The following is a 24786-nucleotide window of genomic DNA, read 5'->3' on the forward strand; positions in this document are numbered from 1 at the left end:
ATCACTTTCACTTTTAATAGTACAAACAAATTATATAATTTTACTAGCTATTTTATGTTTTTCTTTTTTCTCTTTATTTGTCTTTTTTTGTTTTCTTTTTTGCCCTTTTTCATTTTTAATTAGCTATCGAAAAACGCTTGTCACCTAGAGAGGAGCCAATGGATCTGAAAGCTAAAGGTACAACTTCCGTATATGAGATGTGAGTTACAAGTTGGTTTAAATTTCAATGCAATAAACAAAAATGTCATCATACTTCGACACCGAATGAAATTCTTCTAAAATAATTATCTTTGTTTATTGCAACATTATTATTAAGCAAGATATGATAAAACTTTTATAAATTTTTGGGAGGCAAGCAATTATTTAGTTTCAATAAAAGACCAATAATATTTTTTTTCTTTTTACTAACCATATAAAACTAATTTAATAAATTTTATTAACAAATTTAACCAAAAAAATGAGAAAATAGACTTTTCAAACTTAATAGTAAAAAAATGTTATTTCATCACAGCCCAGGTGGGAAAAGGCATTTGGCCACATATAATACATTTGTTATTAAATTAAATATTCTATTTTAGGATTTGATTAAATTAAAAAACAATTTAAGACAGTGACCAAAAACCAAATCTATGTACAGAGAGCCTAGACAAAATTTTCCTTTGTCAGCTCCTTGAATGGCTTGGGAGAAACACCATTAGTCAGCAGCATGTGTGAGTGAGAGGGTTTTACTTAATTACTTATTATTCTTGGATGAATTGTAAGGAAGACAATTCTTAATTTTATTGTAATTTCTAAGTATTCAATTCAAGTCTCATGCATGCATGAATACCACTCGTTTCGACGCCAACTCCAAGGCAAATTTTTATTCAAACAGTGTCTCCGGGGAATGAATTTGAACTTCTCCCATTGCTGGCTTATGATTATTATTATTATTATTATTATTATTATTATTATATCTTTTTAATAATATGAATCACAATAATCCCAATCATGTAGCATATGATCTTTAATTTCCGTTGCATGATCAATTTATAATGTTATCCTGGATGATTATTATAATATTATGTTTGGCTGAATTGCGTCTCTTGCAGTTCAAACGAAACTTAACCTCTAACTATTAATTAAGAAGGTTATGTTATGCCTAATTATTGGGGTTACCAACAATGTTTTTAAAACTAAGTTGGTGATCAAATCAGTCATTTTATTAGTTCGTGATTTAACCGGACAATCAACCAATTTAATATATTATCAAATTATTATATATTTTTTTGATAGCATCAAATATTTATCATATTTTTTAAATATAAAACATAATTTCAGATATGATAATTAAACAATTAACACTTTATTATATAGGTAAAGAAAAAAAACCGATTATGAATTGTTGGTTTTAAATAGTTTTTCCTATTTAATTGATTTATCGAGTTTTACCAAATTTTAAATAAGTTAATATTTATATATAGATCAAACTGAATTATGAGACTAGACTGGATTGTAAATTGATTTATGGTTCAATCAATTATACTGGTCAATCCAGTTCAATTTTAAAAACACTAGTTACCGAGAGCTTAATTAATTAATGAATGCCAATTGTAATGAAATTATTATTAATAATGGATTCTCCCAAAGTAAAACAAGAACTAAATTCCCATTAAAAAATAATCTATATTTCTTTAGGATGATATAAATTAATGCACAAACATAATCATAAAATATTTTTGGACAAAATCTTATTGAACATTTCCTAATTTGATAAGCTTTTGCGAGACTATTAATTAAGTTGAGATTATGTACGTCCAAACCTTCTGAAAAAAGTCTTATGAATTATTTTAATTAACAATTTTATATAATTAAAATGTGAAAGAAAGACTTGCCAAAGGAAGAAATTGATAAATTAATACCGTACCAAAGATGATCTTAATTATATTAACTTATTGATCAGCAGTAAGATTCTATAACATTATACAATTTAAGTATTCATAGATGATATATAATTATATGAGTAGATATTATTTTATCTTTAATTTAAAATTATTCAATCATATGATAATATATCTATCGGATCTGGGTACACTCACGACAAATCAACTCAACTCAATTTACTTTAATTGTTAAGAACAGTTAGTATAAAAGTTATTAACAATTGGACTATTATTTAAAGTCCAAAACTGTCTTCCCTTAAGAGATATAAACGTAATATTTTCTAGAAGATATTTTTTTCTCTACTTCTTCTCCACATATAGAAAATCAAAATTATATAGTAGTTTTTATCTCCCAAAAGAAATGCAATATATGGGCAAATAGGATCATAGAAGTGACTCACGTCAACACTTTGTGTCATATTCAAATGGATTTCATCTCAAACTCGAAGCTGGGTACTCATACTAATATTTACAAAATTTATAATATTCATAGAATGTTATGTTTGATATATTTAAATTATTTTCAATAACATTATCTATGTAGTTAATTTATATACTTAAATATGTACATAATTTTATTATAAGAAAATAATAATCACCATATTATATAAAATTAAAACAAATTTCCAAGCAAAATGAAGCACTGTGGAGCTACATTTATGCATCATTGTAAAACTTATAATAATATTTACATATTGTCAATGGGACCTTGAACATGCCTGCCAGTGATAAAATCCATTTCCAACCTTCTAATCTAATCACCACAAAATTTCCCAAGTACTGCTAAGTACAGCGAAGAATTTAATTAAAGTTTCTAACACTTGATCCGACGGCCAAAATTATCTGTCCCTTGTCAGTTGTACCCTAACATTCGGACAACTGGAATCGTGATGAGAAGGCCAGCCTTACCCACCAGGCTTATTTCATATATTTTCACACAACACAGCTGCTTCGTTTACAGATCATTTACTCTCGTCTTTTACATGCCTTACCTCCTCCACATTTCTATAATACAATTCAATGCAGAATATTGCTGTAGGTTTGGTATTCTGTATAATACAAAAGATTATCTAGACCATCCACGTCCAACATCGGAAGGGAGATAAAGTTTAATTATAATATTGTGTATAGAATATCAGAGGGTGGCCTGAACGAGTTAATTAGTTTAATTATCAACAGGAGGACTAATTGTACAAATGTCAGAAGGGTAGCAGTTCATTGGAGTCATCAACAGGATCAACGGAGGACGACTAGTCGGCAGAGATCTCAATTACAAGCAAGATGATGCTTGAAAAGATCGATGATTCAAAATAATTATAATTAAGGTAGGTAATTTAGTTAAGTAATTTATGGGCAATAGGAGATCTAAATCTCTTCTCCAATTATCTGGCAGATCTAGTTAATCACAACCATTAGATCATTATTAGAAAATGAAGATCATCTGATCAACTTGAATTTAATTATAAGAAATCCTAGGATTACTTCGTTTTAACAAATTTCTTATGAAATTTACAAGTAGTTAACCGATATTTTAGCCAGTGAGTCATTAGCCCATCTGAAATCCACGTGGCAGTTGAATAAAGAAGAATTAAGACTAATTACTAATTAGTTGATTAATTAACAAGGTAATCACCTGAAAAAGTATGCTTGTGACAGCACAGCATTGACTTTAATCTATAAATAAAACAATAAAACGTCACCGTCCCATCAATTATTTAATTAATATAGAGTTGACAATCCAATAAAATGGCGGGAAGCTCTTTTATAAATAACCCTAGCCACTGCTTTGAACAACAAAAAACCTAACTCTCTCTCTCTCTCTGTTAACTATTTGGTTTGATATATTTTTCTTAACTGGACTATGGCGATTCCTGTGATCGATTTCTCGAAGCTCAACAGTGAGGAGAGGGCCAAGACAATGGCTGAGATAGCCACTGCTTGCGAGGAATGGGGATTCTTTCAGGTATATAACATGGAAAAGGGTATTTAAATACATGGAGGGCAGCAGTAATATTGATCCAATCTTTTCCTAAAATGTACATTTTAATATATGAAAGTATTTAACTCAAGTTTATTGACTGGTGTAGCTGGAGAACCATGGGATCTCGGAGGAGCTTATGGAGAGGGTGAAGAAGGTGGCCGCCGAGTGCTTTAAGCTGGAGAGGGAAGAGGGATTCAAGAACTCTGCCGCAGTGAAGAAGATGAATGAGTTGGCGGAGATGAAGAGCGGTGAGAAGTTGGAGAATTTTGATTGGGAAGATGTCTTCCTTCTCACTGATGATAATGAATGGCCACCAGCAACCCCTGGATTCAAGTAAGCTTAAAGTTTCAACCTTTTCTTTAGTGATCATTCTTTGGAGAATTTCTTGTAGTTTAATTGAAGCAGCTTTTGAACAGAATTTAAAATCTATTCAAGTCAAAAAATTGTGTGAAATGAATCAGATTTCTATGACAATTTAGCTTGGCCTCTTTTTGACTTGTTTCTACATTTTGAAAACATTTCTGTTTCTACATTTCAGAAACATTTCCGTTTTTGCATTTTAGAAATGTTTCCATTTCTAAAACATCATGAAACCGGAACAAAACATCTTAGGGGCTTTCTAGAAATATAAAAAAATTTGAAACGTGTATTTTCTCCTTATTTTTTTAATTAATTAAAAATCATTTTCATGTTTTATTCTTCTTTACAATTTCGAACTCTACCTTTGATTGTATCTCCTCTCTTCTCCAACATTTGAAACTTCTCTTTCCTTTTCAGCATATTATAACTCATCTCATTTCTCTATCTCTAATGTTTCCGATTGTTGGCAAACACTCGAAAAATTAGTTTTATAAGATTTGATATACACTATTTATTTGGTTATTAATTAATAGATCAAATTCATTAAGTGCATACCTTATTGTTACTAAAAAATTATATTTTTTTTAAGAAATAAAAGCTATAGTATTTTTTTTATAAAATTAGATATTTATATTTTTCATCTTTATATGCTTTCAACAATTTTTCTATATTAAAAAAAAAAAAGCATTTTTGTGTTTCCACATTTCTGCGTTTCTATTTTCATGCTACAGAAATTTCTCATTATAATTTAATAAGCCAACTTGAGATATTGTTGACAGGGAAACTATGATGGAGTACCGATCTGAGTTGAAGAAACTTGCCGAGAGAGTGATGGAAGTAACGGATGAGAACTTGGGATTGCCAAAGGGCTACATCAAGAGGGCATTCAACAATGGTGATGGATACAACGCCTTCTTCGGAACAAAGGTGAGCCACTACCCACCATGCCCACATCCTGAGCTCGTCAATGGTCTTCGAGCTCACACCGACGCTGGAGGAGTCATCTTACTCCTCCAAGACGACAAAGTGAGCGGCCTTCAAATCCTCAAGGACGGCGAATGGATCGATGTCCAGCCATTAAGAAACACCATTGTGATCAACACAGGTGATCAGATCGAAGTCCTGAGCAATGGAAAGTACAAGAGTGTTTGGCATCGAGTCAATGCTAAACCAGATGGGAATAGGAAATCCATTGCTTCGTTTTACAATCCATCACTCAAAGCCACCATAGCTCCTGCACCAGAGCTCATAGAAAAGGCTAACCAAGAAATGGAACAAGTTTATCCCAAGTTTGTGTTTGGAGACTACATGTCGGTTTATGCTGAACAGAAGTTCCTCCCTAAAGAACCAAGGTTCAAAGCTGTGAAAGCCATATAATTTAGAACTACAAAATTTCATATTAGAAGATTATTACAGCTTTATTATTGTGATTTTAATTTTATTTTCTTAGATTGTTAAGATGATCTCTTTCCTATTGTGTAAGCTTGCATGGGGTCAAAGTTTAATTGTAGTTTTTAAGGTCTGGTTTGAGTACTGAAACTATATTTTTCTGTCTAAGAAGACTTCACAGCTGGATACTGCATGCTGACATGTTCTTCCATGCATGTCTCCAAGTCACTAGTAATATACAAATATTTACCCCTTTTTGTCTCATAGTCCAATGCATATCGTCGCTCGCTAAAATTTACAACTTGTTTCGATACTGTCTTCTGGAGAATCAGTTTTACATGTATCTATATTATAAGTTAAGATTACTAGTTTTGTCCTATCTCGAACTCAAAAGGGGAGTAGCTCCAACTCTTAACTAGTTTTTACAAGGATGGTCTAATCCCCCTTCAATGTGACCTGGGCTACCTTGCGTACACCTCGTGATTGAAGCACCCCCAACAAACAACAATACACCTATGAAACTAACAATTACTCACACTCACTTTTAAGCACATCTATCAACCATGTCTGTGCAAATCCCTATCACACCCACCTTGAGCCATGACAATATTATTCTATAAGCATTTGATATGAAGAAATATAACTAAGTCAAATTATGCTTGCTTTTAATGTTGAAGAGATATTTTGGTCTGTATAAACTAGTGGGTTAAGGAATTTCTCCATGAATTGGCATGTCCATAAATTCAATTAAAGGAAGATGGTGCATCCAAATTCAACACAAGAAGAGATTCATATTAAGACATGGTTGATTAATTTAAATGATTATGAGTTATAGTTTAGATTCTTAGAAGGGAACTATGTGTTTATTAAAGAAACCGCTAGTTTTGGCTCTAATATGTAAAGAACTTGTGAAAAGTATTGGGATGTACAATATAAGGCCAAAAGACTATTACCTACCCAAGGTTTGCAGAAATGACAAATTCTCACCCTTGAGTTTCAAAAATCAAGATTCCCACCCATTATCCACTTTTGTCAATGAATTCCGTAAGTGAACAAGTAAAAATGTCATTTTGTATAATTTTTTTGATTGTAGTTTTCTTTCAAAATGACAACTCTTTGGAGATGAATTATAATTTTTAAACAATAAAATTATAAGTACTCATTTGAGTATACAAATAAATATACATTTAATGTGTATCACCAAATGATTAGATGATTTTAAATTGAATTAAGTATAAAGCAACATCATTCATATTATGACACATTAGTTGTGTACTCAAAAATACGTACACATAACATTCTCTTTTTTAAAATATTTGGGTGTTATTGAATTTTTAGGGGTTTGAAATTTTAAAAAAAGTTTGGGGTGTTTTTAAAATTTTAATATATCCCAAAAACTATAGAAAATGTAATATTTTAATGTTAATTAGAGTTTTAACATTTGTAAAGATTTAAGTGATAATTTTTTAAATCAATAAGAATATATTCATAATTTGACAATCAAATTAAGTATTAACATCAGTTTTGTGATTTTATTAAAAGGGTAAAATAATTATTTAAAAAAAAAACAAAATTTACTTAAAAAAATAGAATGGAATTTTGAATTTTTAAAACTTAAATATTTGAGAATTTGACATTTCATCAGACCTTGCGTGGCAAAATGCCATTCCGCCAATAATGAATAGAATTACAGCTCAGTGAACAATTACACTGCAGGGAGTATGCCCATATAGGGATATAAGTATAACATAATTCAAAGGCATTGACCTGGAAATAATTTAAATCATCAAAATGTCAATTCTTTTCATTGGACAAATCCAGTGACAGAAAGTTCAACAGAGATATTTGATTAAGAAACTTCCTCACTGAACCAACATGTCTCAAACAATAAAATAAACAACAAATGGTACACATAATCAAGCAATTGTCTCTATCAATCATATTTCAGATCCAAAAAGTGTTTGTGAGACTAGATTTCTATTATCATAATGTAAATGAGAGCATACAATTATTGTTTTTAGTAGTCAAAGGAAGAAAGGAATTTTAAGTGTATGTGCCAACCCAATCTTCTTGTGGGAGCCAATGCCGGTGATTATAATATTTACTCTTTGTAACTTCAATTTTTCTGTAGTCTATTACATTTAGAGCCCAAAGCCACAATCCATAGTTCTAACAGCTATGCAGACTGACTATGTGCTAACTCCCTATTCCTTGTTAGGGGATGAAAGGCTAGCCCTGGGTACGGTCAACCAAGAGTTAATACTACAATATCAACATTATCAGTTGTGTAACAGGATTGCAACTAGGACAGTTAGTGATAACTCTAATACTAAAAATATAAACCTTAAAAAACCACACCTCAAATACTAGTTATTGAGATTGAAGAGTCCAATGTTATAAAATTCTCATATTAGAAGCTCATATTTTTCAATATGAAATTAAAATTTTATACTTTACACTTCAGGTTATAACATAATCCCCTATTCTTTTGACTTAGTTGCATGCCATCTTTGCCCAAAATGAACTTTCAAGTAACTAACTAAATGATAACAATTATAAGCTTCTTTAAACTAATAATAAGAAAACAGGGCACAATCGGGTTGAGAAACATGAATATAGATTCTGATTCCTAAGCCCAGATTTCAGAAAACACAGCATAGTGATGAAGATGCTGGCATGTAATAAGTATACCGATACCTATCAACCATTGAAAATAAAATCAATTATCTCCACCATGATTTCTTCTAATAAGTGTCTGAGACACAAATTAGTCCTACCACTATATTCTTTTTTCTTTTTCTTTTTTTCCTTTTTCTATTGTGGTATGCTGTCTATGCACTCCACAACTGCAAACTAAAGTTTCAATCTAGGACAATAAATAAGATAAATTCCAAAATCTATAGATTGTGTAGTGTGGACAAATAGGTGTAGTCTAAAAAATTATATTCTAAAAGTCTTACCATCTAATATAAATTTTTTAAATAAATATAAAAAATTATCAAACTATATGATAATATAATTATATATAAAATGTATAGATTTTAACTTCTCATAATACTTATCATTTGATATTTTTATAATTTATACCTAACAAGTTATGTTAAAGTAATATTTTTCTAACATTCAAATTAATTTGAATTACTTTTATGTCAATACAAACATAATCCAATTTAGTTTCAAATTGTATAAAATTGACCCAATAACCCAATTCTAACCCAATTTTATTCGTGTCAAATTAACGGATCGTATTGAAAATTATCAAATCTATTTATAAGTAGCGGGGGATATGTTCAAAGTTCTATTCATCTTCTTTCTTTGAAACAATGTTTATGGTGCTATAGAATAAATCATCCAATAAACAAAAAATTAATGAAATTCACGCAACTTGTTACTTACAGCGCAAAACCAGATAACTTCTAATCTATTAGACATTTACAGAAAAAAAATTTTTGCAGCTCATGGCTTCACAAGCTGTGTAGATTAGATAAATTATTAATACAGCACACAGGTTGGTATTTGCACAATGCATGCATACTTCTTTTCCCCACAAAATACACTTACCTGTATGAGTAAGAGCTTCAATTGATACACAAGAACAAGATCATGAGCTTCTGACATTTGAGCAACTAACTGACCATCTAACCTCTGACATACATATTGGTCAGCAAAAATCTCAAAAATTTCATCTGACCTACCAGTTTAAGTCATGCTACTTCGGGTTCGAACTTTGTCTATAAGCATCTGCATTCCAGATAAATCTTCTTCATAACCAACAACCTGCATTTGCAACACTGATTAACACCATTTTTACATCAAAGCATCAATATAAAAAAATTTTGGTTTCAGCCTAAGAAATTTTCATATAAACGAAAGAAGATTAAACTATGTGAAAACACCAACTTCGTTTCTTCTTAAATAGAAACTATCTAAAATTTAAAAGGTAACATGAGTAAACTAAAAAGTTTCACAGTTAGAGCAGAAACCTGAGACTCTGTTTGTGTTTCACTAAAACCATCATATATGCCTACATTGACATCTCCAGAAGGGTTGCAAGCATCATCTTTTTTCACAGTCCTGAAAAGAATATAAATAATTCATATTTAAGTAAAGAAGATTAGAATAAACTGCACAAGTCTGGTATACTCAGACTGAAATCTCTTTCTTAAATAATGGAGAATGTTAAGTTTGCAGAGCCATCTACAAGTATACGTAGAGAGAACTCATAAAGTTGAAAAGAACTGCAAGAACTTACAAGGACGCTGAAGAGCTTATTTTACCTGTTTAACCACTGTCTAGATAACCCAATGACAGAGGGTGAATCTGTATGGTTTTGACCAAGGACTGAACAATCAGATGAATAAAGCTGTTCATATGTAAAGGATGAAAACTGGTGCAAAAACCAAAAAAACAAAAAAAGAGCAATCAGAATTTAGGATACACTTTTATTGCGTCCAGTCGTCTCTGGTAAATTTAGATCTTGAATCTTGACACCAAAAGCAGATAGAAAATGAGTCAACCAATAACCTAAATTCAGACAGAAAACAATAAAAGGAAACATCAGTATTTACCTTACTAGTCTGCTCCAAGATGTCCTCAATTACAGCAGCTACATCAGGAACATGAGAAACTTCCCTGTCATCTTTTGATATGTTGTCCAGACTAGAACTCTTAGTAGAGACAGGGTCACTTAGATGTACTACTGAAAGAAGACCTCTCTGGTCCTCATCTTCTGAAATTCTTGCCCTTTTACTGTAATTATTTGATTTTTTAGACGCATCCTGAAGGCTGTCATTTCTATTACCAATAGAACTGTCATTTTTACTACCACTAGCTTTTCTATTACAAATAGTACTGTCATTTTTACTACCACTAGCTTCTGCTGACAGGGCTCTCCGGTCCTGGGATGAAATTGTAAGCTGAGACGGTTCGTCAGTAGAGACCATTCGAAAAGCTTGTGTAGGAAACTGGCTCACAGTGCATAGTCCTGCCTCTCGGTCATGAGCAGTAACTTCTGTTGGACAAAATGGATCCAGAGAAACAACTCCATTCTGCCAAATAGTGTATATTGTATAATTCAACATAAAAACCAAACAAACATGTGCATAGATGATAAGGATGGACATGGAAATATACATATAATAAGAAAGAGAATCAGGAATATACCTGCCTAACACATTCATAAATCCACTCAGATGTGACTGTAAGTATCCCCCATCTACAAGCAGCTTCATACTTAGGTCCACTGGCAAACTTGCATAATAAATGGGTGACCTTTTTAGTTAATTTCTCAATGAACTTAGCTCCAAGAACAAAGCACAAATTTCTTAATAGCATTCTATCTTTATCCTCATACTGTGAAACACAAAACCGAAATTTTTCAAACCCAGGCAAAGGAATCTGACAGGAAAGTGGGGAATAGAGAATGTGACTTCCAACATCCAGCAAGCATCCATCCTTCAATAACAATGTTCTCATCAACATTAGTCCAGAAGATAAGCATGCATCGAAATAAAACATGATAATTCAACTCAAACCAACAATTTCAGTCTACTAATTTTAAGGTGTAATTAAGGTGAAAACTAAAAATATTAAGAAGAAAACAGCATTCACACAGCAATATAACAATAGAAAAGGATATTTTATGAGATTAGAGAAAAAGAAGTTGAAGTATATACCTCTAAACAAGAATGGATCCAATGACTGGATACAAATGTAGTGTGAGAAGCATCTACAAATACAGTTATCCTTCCATGACATTCAACAGTAAAATGCACATCATGTTTTATCTGATCATTCAGCACCTCCCCTCCCCCTTGATTCACCCATTGAACAATTTCAGCTCTCTGGGAAATAAAAAAAAAGGATTTATTATATTTGGAAAAATCAAGAGAGACTTATTTTAAAAATTTAGAAACATTGATTTGAAGACAACCAAAAATGAAAGATGATGATATGGTACTTTACAAAATCAATAATATTAAGTACATACATAACCTCATAGATTTTCAATAGGTATTTGACATATAATATCTGTCTCTGTGTGTGTGTGTGTGTGTGTGTGTGTGTGTTGGATTGGATATTTTTTTCTAACTCATCATATATGAATTTTTGTTGAAATTGTTCACTATGTTATTCTCTGTAGATGTTCAGTTTGACATTGTTCTCTAGGCCTAGAGGCATATCTCTGATTTCCAAAAGATATTGCGCTAAGGCTATGATTGCAGGGATAAATCATATCAATCTCAAAATACGCAAGTCAACTTCTTACCCTATCTTCAGGAAAGGAATCTGAAAAGCAGAATGTTTTCCCTCTGAATACCATTGATGACTTCCTATTTTGAAGATTTTGAACAGAGGGATCCTCTTTCATCTTCTGCCCACTCTTAGTTCTATTTTTTACAGTGGGAAGTTGGCTCTGTCTTGATGATCCTTCCATTACATCCAAAGAGCTCTCGCTCTTCAAGTTGATTTTTGGTCTCTCAGCTCTAGTTTCCTCCAATAACGGTATCCCAATTCCAGGATTCACACTTTGTAGCATCTGATCAGCTGGTGTACTTTGAAAAACACAGGGTTTTTTACCTTGATTTAAATTTTTCATGCATGTTTGTGCTTCGTTGGTGGACCAGACAGAATCTATACAAGCAGAATGAGCACTCAGAGAAAAGAATATGCACTTTACTACTCGTAAGCTAATGGGTCAGATATGTCAATCCAACGACACTAAATAAAATCAGTAGAAGTGATAGAACACATCCATCAGGAACAGAACTTCAAGATTATCACAAAACAACAATTCACGTATATATTTAGCAAACCTTTAGGTAGCAGCAAGTCATAGGCAACATGCTTCTGAAGTACAGGAACTTCTTTCCTTTCTTGGATACAATCTTCAAGCCAGGAGGTTTTAACCACTTGAATAACACCCAAAGCTGCAAGACTTCTGACTTCCCTTTTTTCACTGGGAAATCATACAAAAAAGGAAGATATGAGACAAAGTGAAATGTTGTAATGGAAGATACACACAGTAGGAAAACCAAATTAATAAAAGGATCACCAAGCTGACATCATAAGCATGAAAAAGCCTTAGTCCCTAAGCACCATAAAAAATGAAGCCAAAAAACCCAGAAACAGGACACTAAAATAATTTTGCACAAGCCAGAAAGACTTACACCTCTGACAGAGTTCCAACTATTATATGTGTCAATCTGCTATTGCATGACACATAACGAGAGCCCCCACCTCTACGCACCATATTAACTAGTTTGCGCATTTCAGAAGCTTCAAAACCAACAAGTGATATTCTACATTTTGACAAGTATAAGTCATTGTCTTCAGACTGAGAATCATCAGCAACACAGTTATTGGGATTTGATTCAGTTTTGGTCTGCACTGTTGGGGCATCGCTATCAACCTCTTTAGAAACAGAAGCATCCACAAAAATAGAAGATGTATGCTGTGAGAGAGTGGCTTCTATATCTTGATCTTCAAACCGAGTGCTGGGAACAGAAAAAACATTTGAATCTGAAGCCATGGATGATAGTGAAGGTAGTGAATTTCCAATACCCTTGTCTTCTTTACACTGCACCGTCAAGCAACTCCTTACACTTTTGTTGGAAGATATAGAACCACCCTGAACAGTGTAGGACTCCTCATTAAGACATGCTACTCAGCAAAAGAGAAAAATTCAAGGTTAGATAAAATGTAGAAGAGTTAATATGCTACAACATTGAAGAGTGCCAGAATTTAGAGCTATGAAAACATAAAGCATTACCTCTTCTAGCAACAGATTGATCAAACCATTTCCTGTTTACAATATGAATATGGCCCCATCTTTGGGCAACTTTGTATTTGTCACCTTCTGGAGCGTTTGGAACGTCAAGAAAAATAACTTTCTGATGAATAATGGCATGATGCTTACTAAAGAAGCAATGAAAAAAACTTAAACATAAAGGCATAAAAAAAAAAGCAAGGCATATAATGAGCCTCAGATTTGTCACCTTTAGGAATGCAAGATGCTACAACATCACAAAATGTTACAAAAGTTAAAATTTAAATTTCTGAATTCAACCGGAAGCAGAAGTACTTGAATCTATCTTGTGAACAAACTCACTCGAACAGCAATGAAACATTCATCCTAAACTGATATGGAGGGAACCCAGGAAAAATGGTATTCCCAATAAAATAATTTTCACAGATCGTCAAAAAAAGAAACGAAAAAGAAAAAATTTCCGGATTTTCCTCAGTTCAGATAATTTACACACTTGAATGCAAATAGAGTTTTTAAAGACAAAGGCAGATTCTAGTCCATCAAAATAGATGTGATAAAGCTTCCATGCTAGGCACATCTGCACATGAAAAAGCAAGATAAGAATGAAGATGTGCAAGTTTCCATACATCATTTTCCTCCAAAAGAATAACAAAAAGGATATATCACAAATTAAGTGTGTGCATTTCTTCGTCAGCTCAGGAGAATAGTTGCCTCCGTTCTGTATGATAAGTTTTTCAATCTCCTTCCGCTTATCTGAAATAATATGCATGTTAGTGTTGGAATATGTAAGTCCCACATTGGGAAAAAAAAAGAAACACAAAAGGTACATGATATATTGGGTATCCAAATTAGATTGACATAAGTCATCTTAACAATTGGGGCCCAAATATGTGAAAGCCCATAATTAATAACACTACAGGACTTATATTTCTAACATGGTACCAGAGCTATAAGGCTCAATTGTCGTTGATCCAATACCCATTTTAGCATAGTGGGCTAGTATGAAAGAAGTCAAACCCTTGGTTTAAAAAAATCCAGGTGAACCCATAAGCTAACCAATAAGAACTAAACCCTATTACAAGTTAAACCAAGAAGAGTCAAATCTAAGTTTAGATGGGTCACCCCATGAATGACAAGTGTCAACTCATAATCCAGTTGCACTAGAGGGGGAATGCTGGAAAATGTAAGTCCCACCTTGGGGGGAAAAAAAAGAAAGGGTACACAAAATATTGGGTATCTAACTTAAATTGACTAAAGTCATTTGAATAATTGGAACTCATATATATTAAAGACCATAATTAATAATGCTAGAGGACTTAGATTTATAACAATTAGCATTCAACACACAAAAAAAAAAAACACCTATCATTTTGGCTTAAAAAAAAATACTGTTTATAGTAAGCAAATTAAAATAAACTAATACAATAACCTGCAGGAATTCTGGTAACACATATCATCAAACCAGAAAAAGGAAGAACCCTGTACGACTCCTGAGGAACAACACGGTGCTCGTTCCAGCATTGAGATAACCAATTGATGGTAACAATTGGTTTCTTTAGAGTGTTTAAAGCCCACTGCACAAAGAGAAGATTATTAAAAAGAAGAGAGATTGTATCTAATTAATTGATATAACACCGCTGACTACTATTTTATAATACCTTCAATCTAAAGTATTCATTACAGTTAAACAGAAGATAGAGTCATGGCTCATTTACAAGAAATACAGTTTTTTAAGGTTTAAACTTAGAGCAGTCTTTAGGTACCAGACCTTGTACTTTGCAGCTAAAACATTCTTTACAATGACAAAGTTAACATCCAATGATGCTTTAGTCTGCAATACTCCCCCCATTGCTGTGACCAACTTTTCTATCTTAACCTGCAACAAGCGACAAGCAGTTGAAAAATCATATATATTTACAGAATGCAGCTTAGGAAGTTACAGCAGGAAACGAGAAGTGATGATAAAAAAATTCTTAAAATTCAAAGCAAAAAAATATAGAAATAGTGTTCTAAAATTCTGAACCATCCTAGATAATTACCATTATAAAAGAATTATTTGTATAGGTCAGATAATTATTCTTCTATTTTTTTGGCCAAGCAAGAGAAAGTAGATAGGCAGTCTGGAGGAGACTAGAAGGAGAGGCAAAAGAACAAGACTAAGCAATCTTCAAAAATCTCAACAAAAAAAGTAGTAATTTCTAAAGCCCCAATTGCACCCAAATAAGACAGCACATAGCTCCAAAAAATTATCCACCTCTTCAAAGAGTAATTGCCATTTGAGCTTACAAGAACTGCAAGCCAATTTCTGACGGTAGACACTGTATCCTGATCAAATCAGAATCACTATTCAAATATAATAAATTCTCATCAAAGCAATCCTAATGAAACTAAAATACTTGTTACAGTAAACAAAGAGGAGTAAAAAAGGCTCCGCCATCAGGTCAAAATTATCGAAGGTAGATGTAGCAGAAAAGCATGCCTTTTCATCCATATCAAAACCAGAGGCAAGTACTTTGACACCATCCATTGCAAGGCAACAAGTGAAACCTTGTTTTGGAAGCGCTCTATTTTCTTTGGCACAAGAAAGCACACATTGAGGACCTGCCAACAATGCACATGTGTATCAGATTCAAAAACCACCTTTACCAGCCAAAAGATAAATAGTAAAATAATAACTTTCTGATGGAAGTATTGCAATTGAACACCTAGGAAGAGGCTAAATCTTCAGTTCAAAATTTTGACAAACAATTTTGAATTCCACTTTTAATCATGAGTAATTTTATTCGCCTAGTCTTAACATATTGCGGACAACAAATCAGGAAATCAACTTCTAATACAAAACTATTCCACTATTATACACTAATAACTAAAATCAGAACACGAACCTAACAAATTACATCCCTTGGCTCTAAGATCTTCAAATTTCTCCTGCGAAGACAGATTAAAGTGAATAATTAAAAGTCCAATAAAAGGGACAGTGAACTGGAAATGTTGGGAGTTGGTTACGTGATCGGAAGAGGAGATAACATGGAAATCGCTGGGGCCGGTACGAGAGGGGTCGCAGCAGAGAAAGACCTCAGCTCCGTTGAGCTTCAGCGCGTCCAGAAGAGCGTCGAATATCTCCGGCGCCACCAGGTTGCGTGACATGAACACACTCGCTCCCTTGAATGGCTTTGGTTTCAGCATGTTTCTTCACAATCAATTGCACTACTAGTGTTAATTAATTATTTTTTCATAGCAATTAAGGATCACACAATGATGGAGTGAAATTTTTGAAAGAAATATATGTCCTAGTTAGGGTTTTTAAAGGGGAAATTTCGGTGGGTAAATAAAAGGCGGGAATTGTATTAATCATATTTCCCAAAGGTGCGAACTCGAGTCATGTCCAAATACTTTTTTTATTTGAGTTTAGTTCAAATTAAAAATAGTTATATTTGAATTTAATTCGAGTTTATCAAATCAAAATTAAAGAGAGTTCGAGTTCAGTTTGAGATCGATCCAAGTTTGGTTTAAGTTTAGGTTCGAATCTAAGATTTGATTTGTGATTCAGATTTATAATTCGAATTAATAATTTGTTGATAAAATGATATTGTTTTATCTAATAATAGGCAAAACAATATTATTTTAATAAAGAAAATTATAATAAATGCCTAAAACTAAGGGGTGTTAAGCAAAATTACCTAAAACTCTAAGAATTAAGCAAAAATGTCCTCAATTTAGGAAATAACAAAACTGCCCTTATATATAAACCTCACATTTCCCACGGATTTACTGTTAAAATTCAAAAGAAATTCGGATCTCTCACGGATCTCCCACCGGCGCAACAAATTTTCGTCCGTTGAAGATAAAACTTTGGATACTTCATTTTTGGCCAAAATCATACTATCTACATGTAAAGAATAAGTGCAAGCAAAATGGAGATTATTGTAACTTTTCTATGTGAAATGCAAGGCAGAGTTCATGTAATGTAACCTCTAGTGAGTGATTCATGTATAATCTCGTATACTAAAATAAGTATAAGCATTTTCCGCAAAGTGTAGTTATTGTAATTTTTCTTCATGTATGTATGGCGGAAATGTAAACATTTTATACGAATATGAAGTTATTGTAAATTTTCAATCCACAAAACCTCTGTGTGGTTATGTATTATCTTTGATCAAATCATTTTTTTCAATTTGCTTCACCACAATCAAAAGAGCATCTTTTGAAAAGCTTCTTGAATCAGATGATTTGATGTGTAATTAACTTCTAGATATTATCTATAAAAACAATGGGGATATTAATTAAAATATTTTTTTTGTTTGTGTGTTTATATATATATATATATATATATATATATATATATATATATAATTAAAAATATAAAATATTTAAAATACTTTTAGATTGTCTATTCACTCAACCAAAACTTATTTAGCCAAAATATAAACTCGTCCAATTGAGATATAAAATTCACCCACTTATCCAAGATTGAAATAAGATGAAAATGTAAAATTTTTTAACAATTTTAACAGCAAAAATGTTAATTGGGTAATTAGTGTCAGTAAAACACCCAATTAACCAATTTATTTTTAAAAAATTAGTTAATCGGGTGTTTGACTGGTTGGGCAACCTATTCAACCATCATCGAATCCCATAATTTTCCCTTTTAAAGATAAAATAGTTATTTTAATTATTATCCCAAAACAATGAGTGGTAGACAATAGGTCATGCTGCTGAGTACATGAATTTTTCGATGACAGGTACCCTTTGATGCTAAATTTATAGTCATGCTAAAAAGTTCTTAGTACAGTATGGTTCCCTGATCTTGTGTTCAATTTGAGAGCTAAAAGAACACTGATTATTAGGACTAAGATGGTCTCAGTGTGTATAATTTTTTGTGATAGGTCTTACCACTATTGGTCATATTGGCCTCGTCTTTTCTTTATTTACCTATCATAGACAAGACGGGAACAAATTGGTGACCTAAAACAGGGATCCTGCCAATAGGTTTTCTGACCTTTTTCTTGATCCAGTTTTTATTACCAAGAAAAATAAGATCAAAATTGTAGTTAATTGAGGTTTTTTTTTTTGTTTTAATAAATCCCTTAAATGTTTAATACTTTAATTAATATCCATATTTTTTTGTGAAAATAATAATTAAAGACGACCACAAGAAGAAAACCTCTGTTCTTTTTCAACTTTCTTTTCCATTGTACTGAGAAATGAATTACTACTTCAACTCGAGAAGTTATGGCTTTATGATAGGATCGAATGCCTATTTAATAAAGGGCACGTTCTAATTTAATTGGTTATTAAGTCTATTGATAAAAAAAAATTATATAATTTATGATTAAATATATAATTTAAATTATTTAATATTAAAATATGTTTAATTTAATAGTATATATATTCAATATAAATAAATAAAATCTTGATTCAACTTTTTAAAATATTTTTTTTTTTAAAATCAATGTTTTATATTGATTGAATCAAATCTGATTTTATATATGATTCAATTAATTTAATTAACAATTAATAGTTTAACTGATTAAATCAATTAATTTGATCTAATTTTTATAACCTTAGATGGAACAATTATTTAGGATTTCTTGATTAAAAAATTCATTCTTAACATTAGAAAAAAAAAAAAAAAAAAACTCTTCATTGATAGTATGTTTTAGCCACAATTTTACTGTATCACTGGCATTAATTATTTGATTTGAGTTACTTCATAGTTTACAATTTTTATATACAATTTTATACACAAATAATGATATATCATTGTATGATTAGATATTATTTAATTTTTAATTTTTAATTATCTAATCATATAATGACAAATTCATATTTGTATATAAAATTATGCATATAACACTACTCCTCAAGCAAAACCCTCCCGCCTAGGCAAAGTTTGAGGATTCAGGAAAAAGCGCCACATTAATTTACCACCAAAGGCTAGAAAAATAAATAATGCTGATGTTTTGGTTTCAAGCCATGGTGATGATGATACACAAACTAAAGCTTTCTAGTTTCTCCTATTACACTGTACCTCTAATGAAGATGGTGCCATGCGACATCATTTAATTACAAAAATGGTAACTGATAATGGCAACAATGGTTGGCCGGAATGAAGAACCCGTAGAAAAAGGAAGAAAAGCCTGTTACACAATTTGTGGTGTGAATTTCCTAAACTATGTCAGCTTGACTGTTCGAAATTTGGTGCAGTTGACTGCAGGTTTGTTTTCTGGGGAAGACCTGCAGACAGTTTTTGCGACTTGTGTCTTTCATCGCTTTGTTGGACAGGTAATTTTTCCGGGTGCACTGGTGTGCCATCCAAATCCAGTTCTGCCTTCCTCTTTACCTTTTTCTTTATACTTGTCATCATACCATCCGCCGTTTTCACTTCATCCATAGAATTGCTTGAACTTCCCTTCAATTTCTCTTGTTTTAGCCTGTCCCCACTGGCTGATGGACTGGGTGTCCTCATGGAAGCTGCTGTTGTATTAGAATTTGGTTTGCCAGATGCAGCTAGACCATGACCACCTGAATCAGAGCCCAATCCCTCTCTTGTATACTGTGGCTGCACAATCACACCCGTCTCAATTTGAACGCCTACCTCTGTTTTAGGTGTCAACATTTTTTTCCTCCTAATTTTCTCCCGATCCTTGGAAGAAATTAGCAAATTAAGATAAGAATCAAACATCAATAGATATGAAGCAACCCCTAGAAAAAGGAATGATGAGAAATCCATAAAGTCTTGGCACCTATAAACAACTAGTCCACCATGTTATCAAAACAGGTTTATACAACTTAAAGAGCAATCCATAAATATGGTATCTCCATAATATTGAAGCAAACAAGCGAACCTAGCATCCCAACTCCATCGGACTAAAATCTAAACCCTACTATTGATCTCTGTCAGAGGGAGTACAGCATGCCTTTTCACCTTTACATATATGACAAGCTTTTCTAATGTTATAATTTTAATTTGATACACAGAAAAGATGGCCGCATCACTTGCACCATATAAGAAAAGCAGTTACTCTGAGCTTCTTTCTCGTTCGTTCATTATCCTAACCAGCACAGAGCCATGACCTTGTGCTTAAGTCTTAGATTTATATAAAAAAAGCCAGGTTTGCAAGGTCAAGTATATTGAAATTTAGGATATAAAGAGAACGTATAGGAGGGGTTGGATTGAAGAGAGGAGAAAATAATATTGTGATAGGAACCCAACTCAAATATTATTAATATTAATAAAATAGTGTTGACAACAGAGATGTCAACTCCTCCCAAAGGCAATTAGAGGTGTTTTTCCCCTCCCAAATTAGCCAAAGGTTACCCAAATACCAAATTAACAATGTTTTTCTTTTTCTTTTCCCCTTTTCTCTCCTTCAATCACTCATATTTATACTTCCTATATTTTAAATTTTAAATTCAAATATTATCTAAATCAAATCAAATATCCTATTATAAAATCTTATAATTAAATAAAATATATTATCTTAATCCAAATATGTTTTATTTATTATTATTATTTATTAAATCCTAACATTACCTGCCCCTCAAAAACTACCTTGTCCTCAAGATGGGGATATATTTTTTTTTTTACTGCTCTTCCAACCCAATTTGAAAAAGTTCTTGTCATATTGTTTTTAATTCAGTTGTTGTTTGAGGTCGAGAATGTCAACTTCATGTTGTTCGCCATTGTTAAACACATCATACTAACATCATTTGTCCTAAGCACCGACGCATATGTCTCGTCAAGTTCAACATCATTCACCATCAAGAATGTGTCAAGCATTCCAAATTCAGTCTTGATCACATAATCTTCCTCCTCAATCATCTCTCTTTTTATGACTTCTTTAGATAATGACGATGGTGGTTGAGCCTCAATCTCTTCGTATTCTTCCTCAAATAATGGCGATGCTGGTTAGACTTTGATCTTATTGTCTTCTTCCATCCCTTCTCCCATATTTTTTTCATTTTCTCCTCCATTCATTTCTTCAAATCTTCTCCATTCATTTTCATGTTCTTTCTCTTGCAGTTTTTTCTCTTCAGTCTCTATTTGAATCAAACATTCAAGTGAAGAGAGGTTTTCCAACGGCGGGATCTTGTTAGATTATGCGATTCCTTCATTCAAGTGTCCATTTTCCTTGTCGTCTTCAGATAATGCCGGATTTTGCTCTAGGACGCTGGAATCAACCAATACAGATTCTTTCCTTTTTATGTCGTCTTCGAATACGATTAGAATCTCATAATCATCCAAATCGTCTTCGTCCACCATGAAAATGGCCCATGACTTACGTTTACAATGAGTCCTCTTTGTCTTTACAATGAGTCCTCTTTGTCTTCACAACAAGGACAAATTCTATTTGTCATCATTTCTCGGATTTTCCACTGTGTTAATCGTCGAACAATCCACCATCATCCTTGATGAGATCGACTTTTTCCATCCTCAAAATTGATGTTCTGATACCACTTTGATAGGAACTCAACTCCAATATTATTAATATTAATAAAATAGTGTTAACAACAGAGGTGTCAACTCCTCCCAAAGACAATTAGAGGTGTCTCTCCCCTCCCAAATTAGCCAAACGTTACCCAAATACCAAATTAACAATGTTTTTCTTTTTCTTTTCCCTTTTCTCTCCTTCAATCACTCATATTTATACTTCCTATATTTTAAATTTTAAATTCAAATATTATCTAGATCAAATCAAATATTTATCTTAATAAACTCAAATATTATCTAAATAATATCAAATATTTACCTAATTAAATCAAATATATTATCCTAATCCAAATATATTTTATTTATTATTATTATTTATTAAGTCCTAACATTACCTGCCCCTCAAAAACCACCTTATCCTCAAGGTGGGGATTTTTTTTTTTTTTTACAGCTCTTCCAACCCAATTTGAAAAAATTCCTGTCATTTTGTTATTAGTCCAGTTGTTGTTTAAGGTTGTTCGCCATTGCTAAACACCTCATACTAACATCATTTGTCCTAAGCACCGACGCATATGTCTCATCAAGTTCAACATCATTCACCATCAAAAATATGTCAAGCACTCCAAATTAAATCTTGATCACATCATCTTCCTCCTCAATCATCTCTTTTTTTATGACTTTTTTAGATAATGACGATGGTGGTTGAGCCTTAATCTCTTCGTATTCTTCCTCAAATAATGACGATGCTAGTTGGACTTTGATCTTATTGTCTTCTTCCATCCCTTCTCCCATATTTTTTTCATTTTCTCCTCCATTCATTTCTTCAAATCTTCTCCATTCATTTTCATGTTCTTTCTCTTGCAGTTTTTTCTCTTCAGTCTCCATTTGAATCAAACATTCAAGTGAAAAGAGGTTTTCCAACGGTAGGCTCTTGCTAGATTTTGCAATTCCTTCATTCAAATGTCCATTTTCCTTGTCGTCTTCAGATAATGTCGGATTTTGCTCTAGGAAGCTAGAATCAACCAATGCAGATTCTTTCCTTTTTATGTTATCTTCGAATACAATTAGAATCCCATCATCATCCAGATCGTCTTCTTCCACCATGAAAATAGCCCATGACTTACATTTACAATCATGGTTTGAGTCCTCTTTGTCTATACAATGAGGACAAACTCCATTCATCATCATTTCTCGAATTTTTCATTGTGTTAATCGTCGAACAATCTACCATCATCCATCATCGTCCTTGATGACATCGACTTTTTCTATCCTCAGAATCGATGCTCTGATACCACTTTGATAGGAATCCAACTCAAATATTATTAATATTAATAAAATAGTATTGACAACAGAGATGTCAACTCCTCCCAAAGACAATTAGAAGTGTCTTTTCCCTCCCAAATTAGCCAAAGGTTACCCAAATACCAAATTAACAATGTTTTTATTTTTCTTTTCCCCTTTTCTCTCCCTCAATCACCCATATTTATACTTCCTATATTTTAAATTTTAAATTCAAATATTATCTAAATCAAATCAAATATTTATCCTAATCAACTCAAATATTATTTAAATCAAATCAAATATTTACCTAATCAAATCAAATATCCTATTATAAAATCTTATAATTAAATCAAATATATTATCCTAATCCAAATATATTTTATTTATTATTATTATTTATTAAGTCCTAACATATTGTTATTTAGATATTTTGAGCAGTTTTTGGTTGATTGGGAGGCTACAAAATATATGTGTTAGGTCTGTATTATATTTGATTTAGGCTATTATAAAAACCAAAGCCCAAAATAGATGCAAATGATTAGGCCATCACCCATCAGATCTCACTATGCCATATACATGCAAGAAAAATTACATTGTGCTGCCAAAAGTACCTCCAACTTATAAAAGAGTAGCTGTGTTAGTGCATGCACACAAGGATAGAAAGTGGGTAGGAAGAATTCACATACCCTGTGTCTGTTGTACATTTCCCTTCTTCTCTCCTTTGCTCTACAAATAGCGCGTTTAATCCCATGGTTGTCCATTAAACCATTTGGCCACAAATGTGCAAGCTGTGTCACATTCTCACAGAAAGGAATACGTATCAAATGCATGAAATGGAAGACAATCATTGAATTGCAAATATATCAACTCAAAAAAGAGCACATAACAAAATGGAAATAATAACAATCAATAATTAAACTTGGGACAACATCACACCGTTAGAAAGACAGAAATTCAAGCAAATGATTATATGAGCAAAAATAAAAGAAACTCTAAAGAATAACAACTTCAACCGCTCTGGAAAACTGTAACAATAAACTTCTAGAAGTTAAAAAGTGATAGAAAGGAGATTGATGGAGAGTGGTTGACCCCAAAAAGAGAAAAAGAAAGATGATTTGCACAATACTAAATTCAAAAGATATGTTCTAATAAGTGATCAACAAATTTCGAAAAACATTGAACACTGATGTGAATAAGATAGACCATACAGAAACCGTAAAAAAAGAAACTAAAAATGATGATTTGGGTAGTTCTAAATTATATATAATGCAAGCTTAAACAATATATTTTTTACATTGAATATACAAGAAGCAGCAAATTGATATCACAAAACTAACTTAGAGTAAGAACAATAAGGAGAAGTGAACAACCTCCACATAGAGCTTTCTAATTTGTGGACCTGCATCTTCATCCAGCCCCTATAACAATTAAAAAATATAATTACAGATAATTTTTAAAAAAAAAAAAAAAAAAAAGCAAAACAAGATTCTCCCCCAATAGGAATCAATTTTCAAGAAATTATAAAGAAATTTTTCAAGAAAGGCTGCTGTACATCAACATAAAGGTCATAGAGATCACAAATCTTGTCCTCCAAGGCAGTATCCATGCTAAATTTCCTTTTACGAACTCCATGCTCTTCACCAATTTCCTG

At 32.2% G+C, this 24786-nt stretch overlaps 3 protein-coding genes across 6 annotated transcripts; 1 reads left to right on the plus strand and 2 right to left on the minus strand.

The window, feature by feature from the left end:
* The first annotated feature begins 3775 nt into the window (after positions 1-3775).
* LOC123207130 (1-aminocyclopropane-1-carboxylate oxidase 5-like) lies at positions 3776-5640 on the plus strand. The gene is made up of 3 exons (XM_044624397.1): positions 3776-3885; positions 4010-4236; positions 5043-5640. The coding sequence occupies exons 1-3, from the start codon at positions 3784-3786 to the stop codon at positions 5638-5640; spliced, it is 927 nt and encodes a 308-aa protein (XP_044480332.1). The 5' UTR covers positions 3776-3783.
* Positions 5641-8999: 3359 nt separating this feature from the next.
* On the minus strand, positions 9000-16743 carry LOC123207129 (DNA topoisomerase 2-binding protein 1-A-like). Of its 3 annotated transcripts, XM_044624394.1 has the most exons (17): positions 16427-16742; positions 16306-16348; positions 15900-16021; positions 15189-15296; positions 14850-14994; positions 14082-14173; positions 13424-13517; positions 12822-13314; positions 12468-12610; positions 11921-12285; positions 11328-11495; positions 10816-11106; positions 10221-10700; positions 10091-10135; positions 9930-10015; positions 9636-9726; positions 9000-9429 (listed from the first exon to the last, which is right to left on the minus strand). In XM_044624394.1, the coding sequence occupies exons 1-17, from the start codon at positions 16604-16606 to the stop codon at positions 9352-9354; spliced, it is 3024 nt and encodes a 1007-aa protein (XP_044480329.1). In that variant the 5' UTR covers positions 16607-16742; the 3' UTR covers positions 9000-9351. The 3 variants fall into 3 exon arrangements, with proteins under 3 accessions (XP_044480329.1, XP_044480330.1, XP_044480331.1); XM_044624395.1 differs by lacking the exon at positions 10091-10135 and having other exon boundaries at positions 9930-10039; positions 16427-16743; XM_044624396.1 differs by lacking the exons at positions 15900-16021; positions 16306-16348; positions 16427-16742 and adding an exon at positions 15675-15814.
* A 2577-nt stretch (positions 16744-19320) lies between these two features.
* On the minus strand, positions 19321-24780 carry LOC123207131 (ubinuclein-1-like). Of its 2 annotated transcripts, none has more exons than XM_044624399.1 (4): positions 24688-24780; positions 24506-24553; positions 23822-23923; positions 19321-19982 (listed from the first exon to the last, which is right to left on the minus strand). In XM_044624399.1, the coding sequence occupies exons 1-4, from the start codon at positions 24739-24741 to the stop codon at positions 19599-19601; spliced, it is 588 nt and encodes a 195-aa protein (XP_044480334.1). In that variant the 5' UTR covers positions 24742-24780; the 3' UTR covers positions 19321-19598. The 2 variants fall into 2 exon arrangements, with proteins under 2 accessions (XP_044480334.1, XP_044480333.1); XM_044624398.1 differs by having other exon boundaries at positions 19321-20066.
* Positions 24781-24786: the final 6 nt, after the last annotated feature.

This window comes from Mangifera indica, unplaced genomic scaffold, assembly GCF_011075055.1.
Source record: "Mangifera indica cultivar Alphonso unplaced genomic scaffold, CATAS_Mindica_2.1 Un_0061, whole genome shotgun sequence".
NCBI lineage: Eukaryota > Viridiplantae > Streptophyta > Magnoliopsida > Sapindales > Anacardiaceae > Mangifera > Mangifera indica.

What these genes read in the sequence shown, in the direction of transcription:
- LOC123207130 (XM_044624397.1), top strand. Translation starts at nt 3,784, where the DNA reads ATGGCGATTCCTGTGATCGATTTCTCGAAGCTCAACAGTGAGGAGAGG. An exon ending in AGGAATGGGGATTCTTTCAG is followed by an intron (nt 3,886 to 4,009) that starts GTATATAACATG and finishes TGACTGGTGTAG; the next exon opens with CTGGAGAACCATGGGATCTC. An exon ending in CCAGCAACCCCTGGATTCAA is followed by an intron (nt 4,237 to 5,042) that starts GTAAGCTTAAAG and finishes TATTGTTGACAG; the next exon opens with GGAAACTATGATGGAGTACC.
- LOC123207129 (XM_044624394.1), bottom strand. Translation starts at nt 16,606, where the DNA reads ATGCTGAAACCAAAGCCATTCAAGGGAGCGAGTGTGTTCATGTCACGC. An exon ending in TTATCTCCTCTTCCGATCAC is followed by an intron (nt 16,349 to 16,426) that starts GTAACCAACTCC and finishes CTGTCTTCGCAG; the next exon opens with GAGAAATTTGAAGATCTTAG. An exon ending in GGATCCATTCTTGTTTAGAG is followed by an intron (nt 11,107 to 11,327) that starts GTATATACTTCA and finishes TTGTTATTGAAG; the next exon opens with GATGGATGCTTGCTGGATGT.
- LOC123207131 (XM_044624398.1), bottom strand. Translation starts at nt 24,741, where the DNA reads ATGGATACTGCCTTGGAGGACAAGATTTGTGATCTCTATGACCTTTAT. An exon ending in TCTATGACCTTTATGTTGAT is followed by an intron (nt 24,554 to 24,687) that starts GTACAGCAGCCT and finishes TAATTGTTATAG; the next exon opens with GGGCTGGATGAAGATGCAGG. An exon ending in AAATGTACAACAGACACAGG is followed by an intron (nt 20,067 to 23,821) that starts GTATGTGAATTC and finishes ATTTCTTCCAAG; the next exon opens with GATCGGGAGAAAATTAGGAG.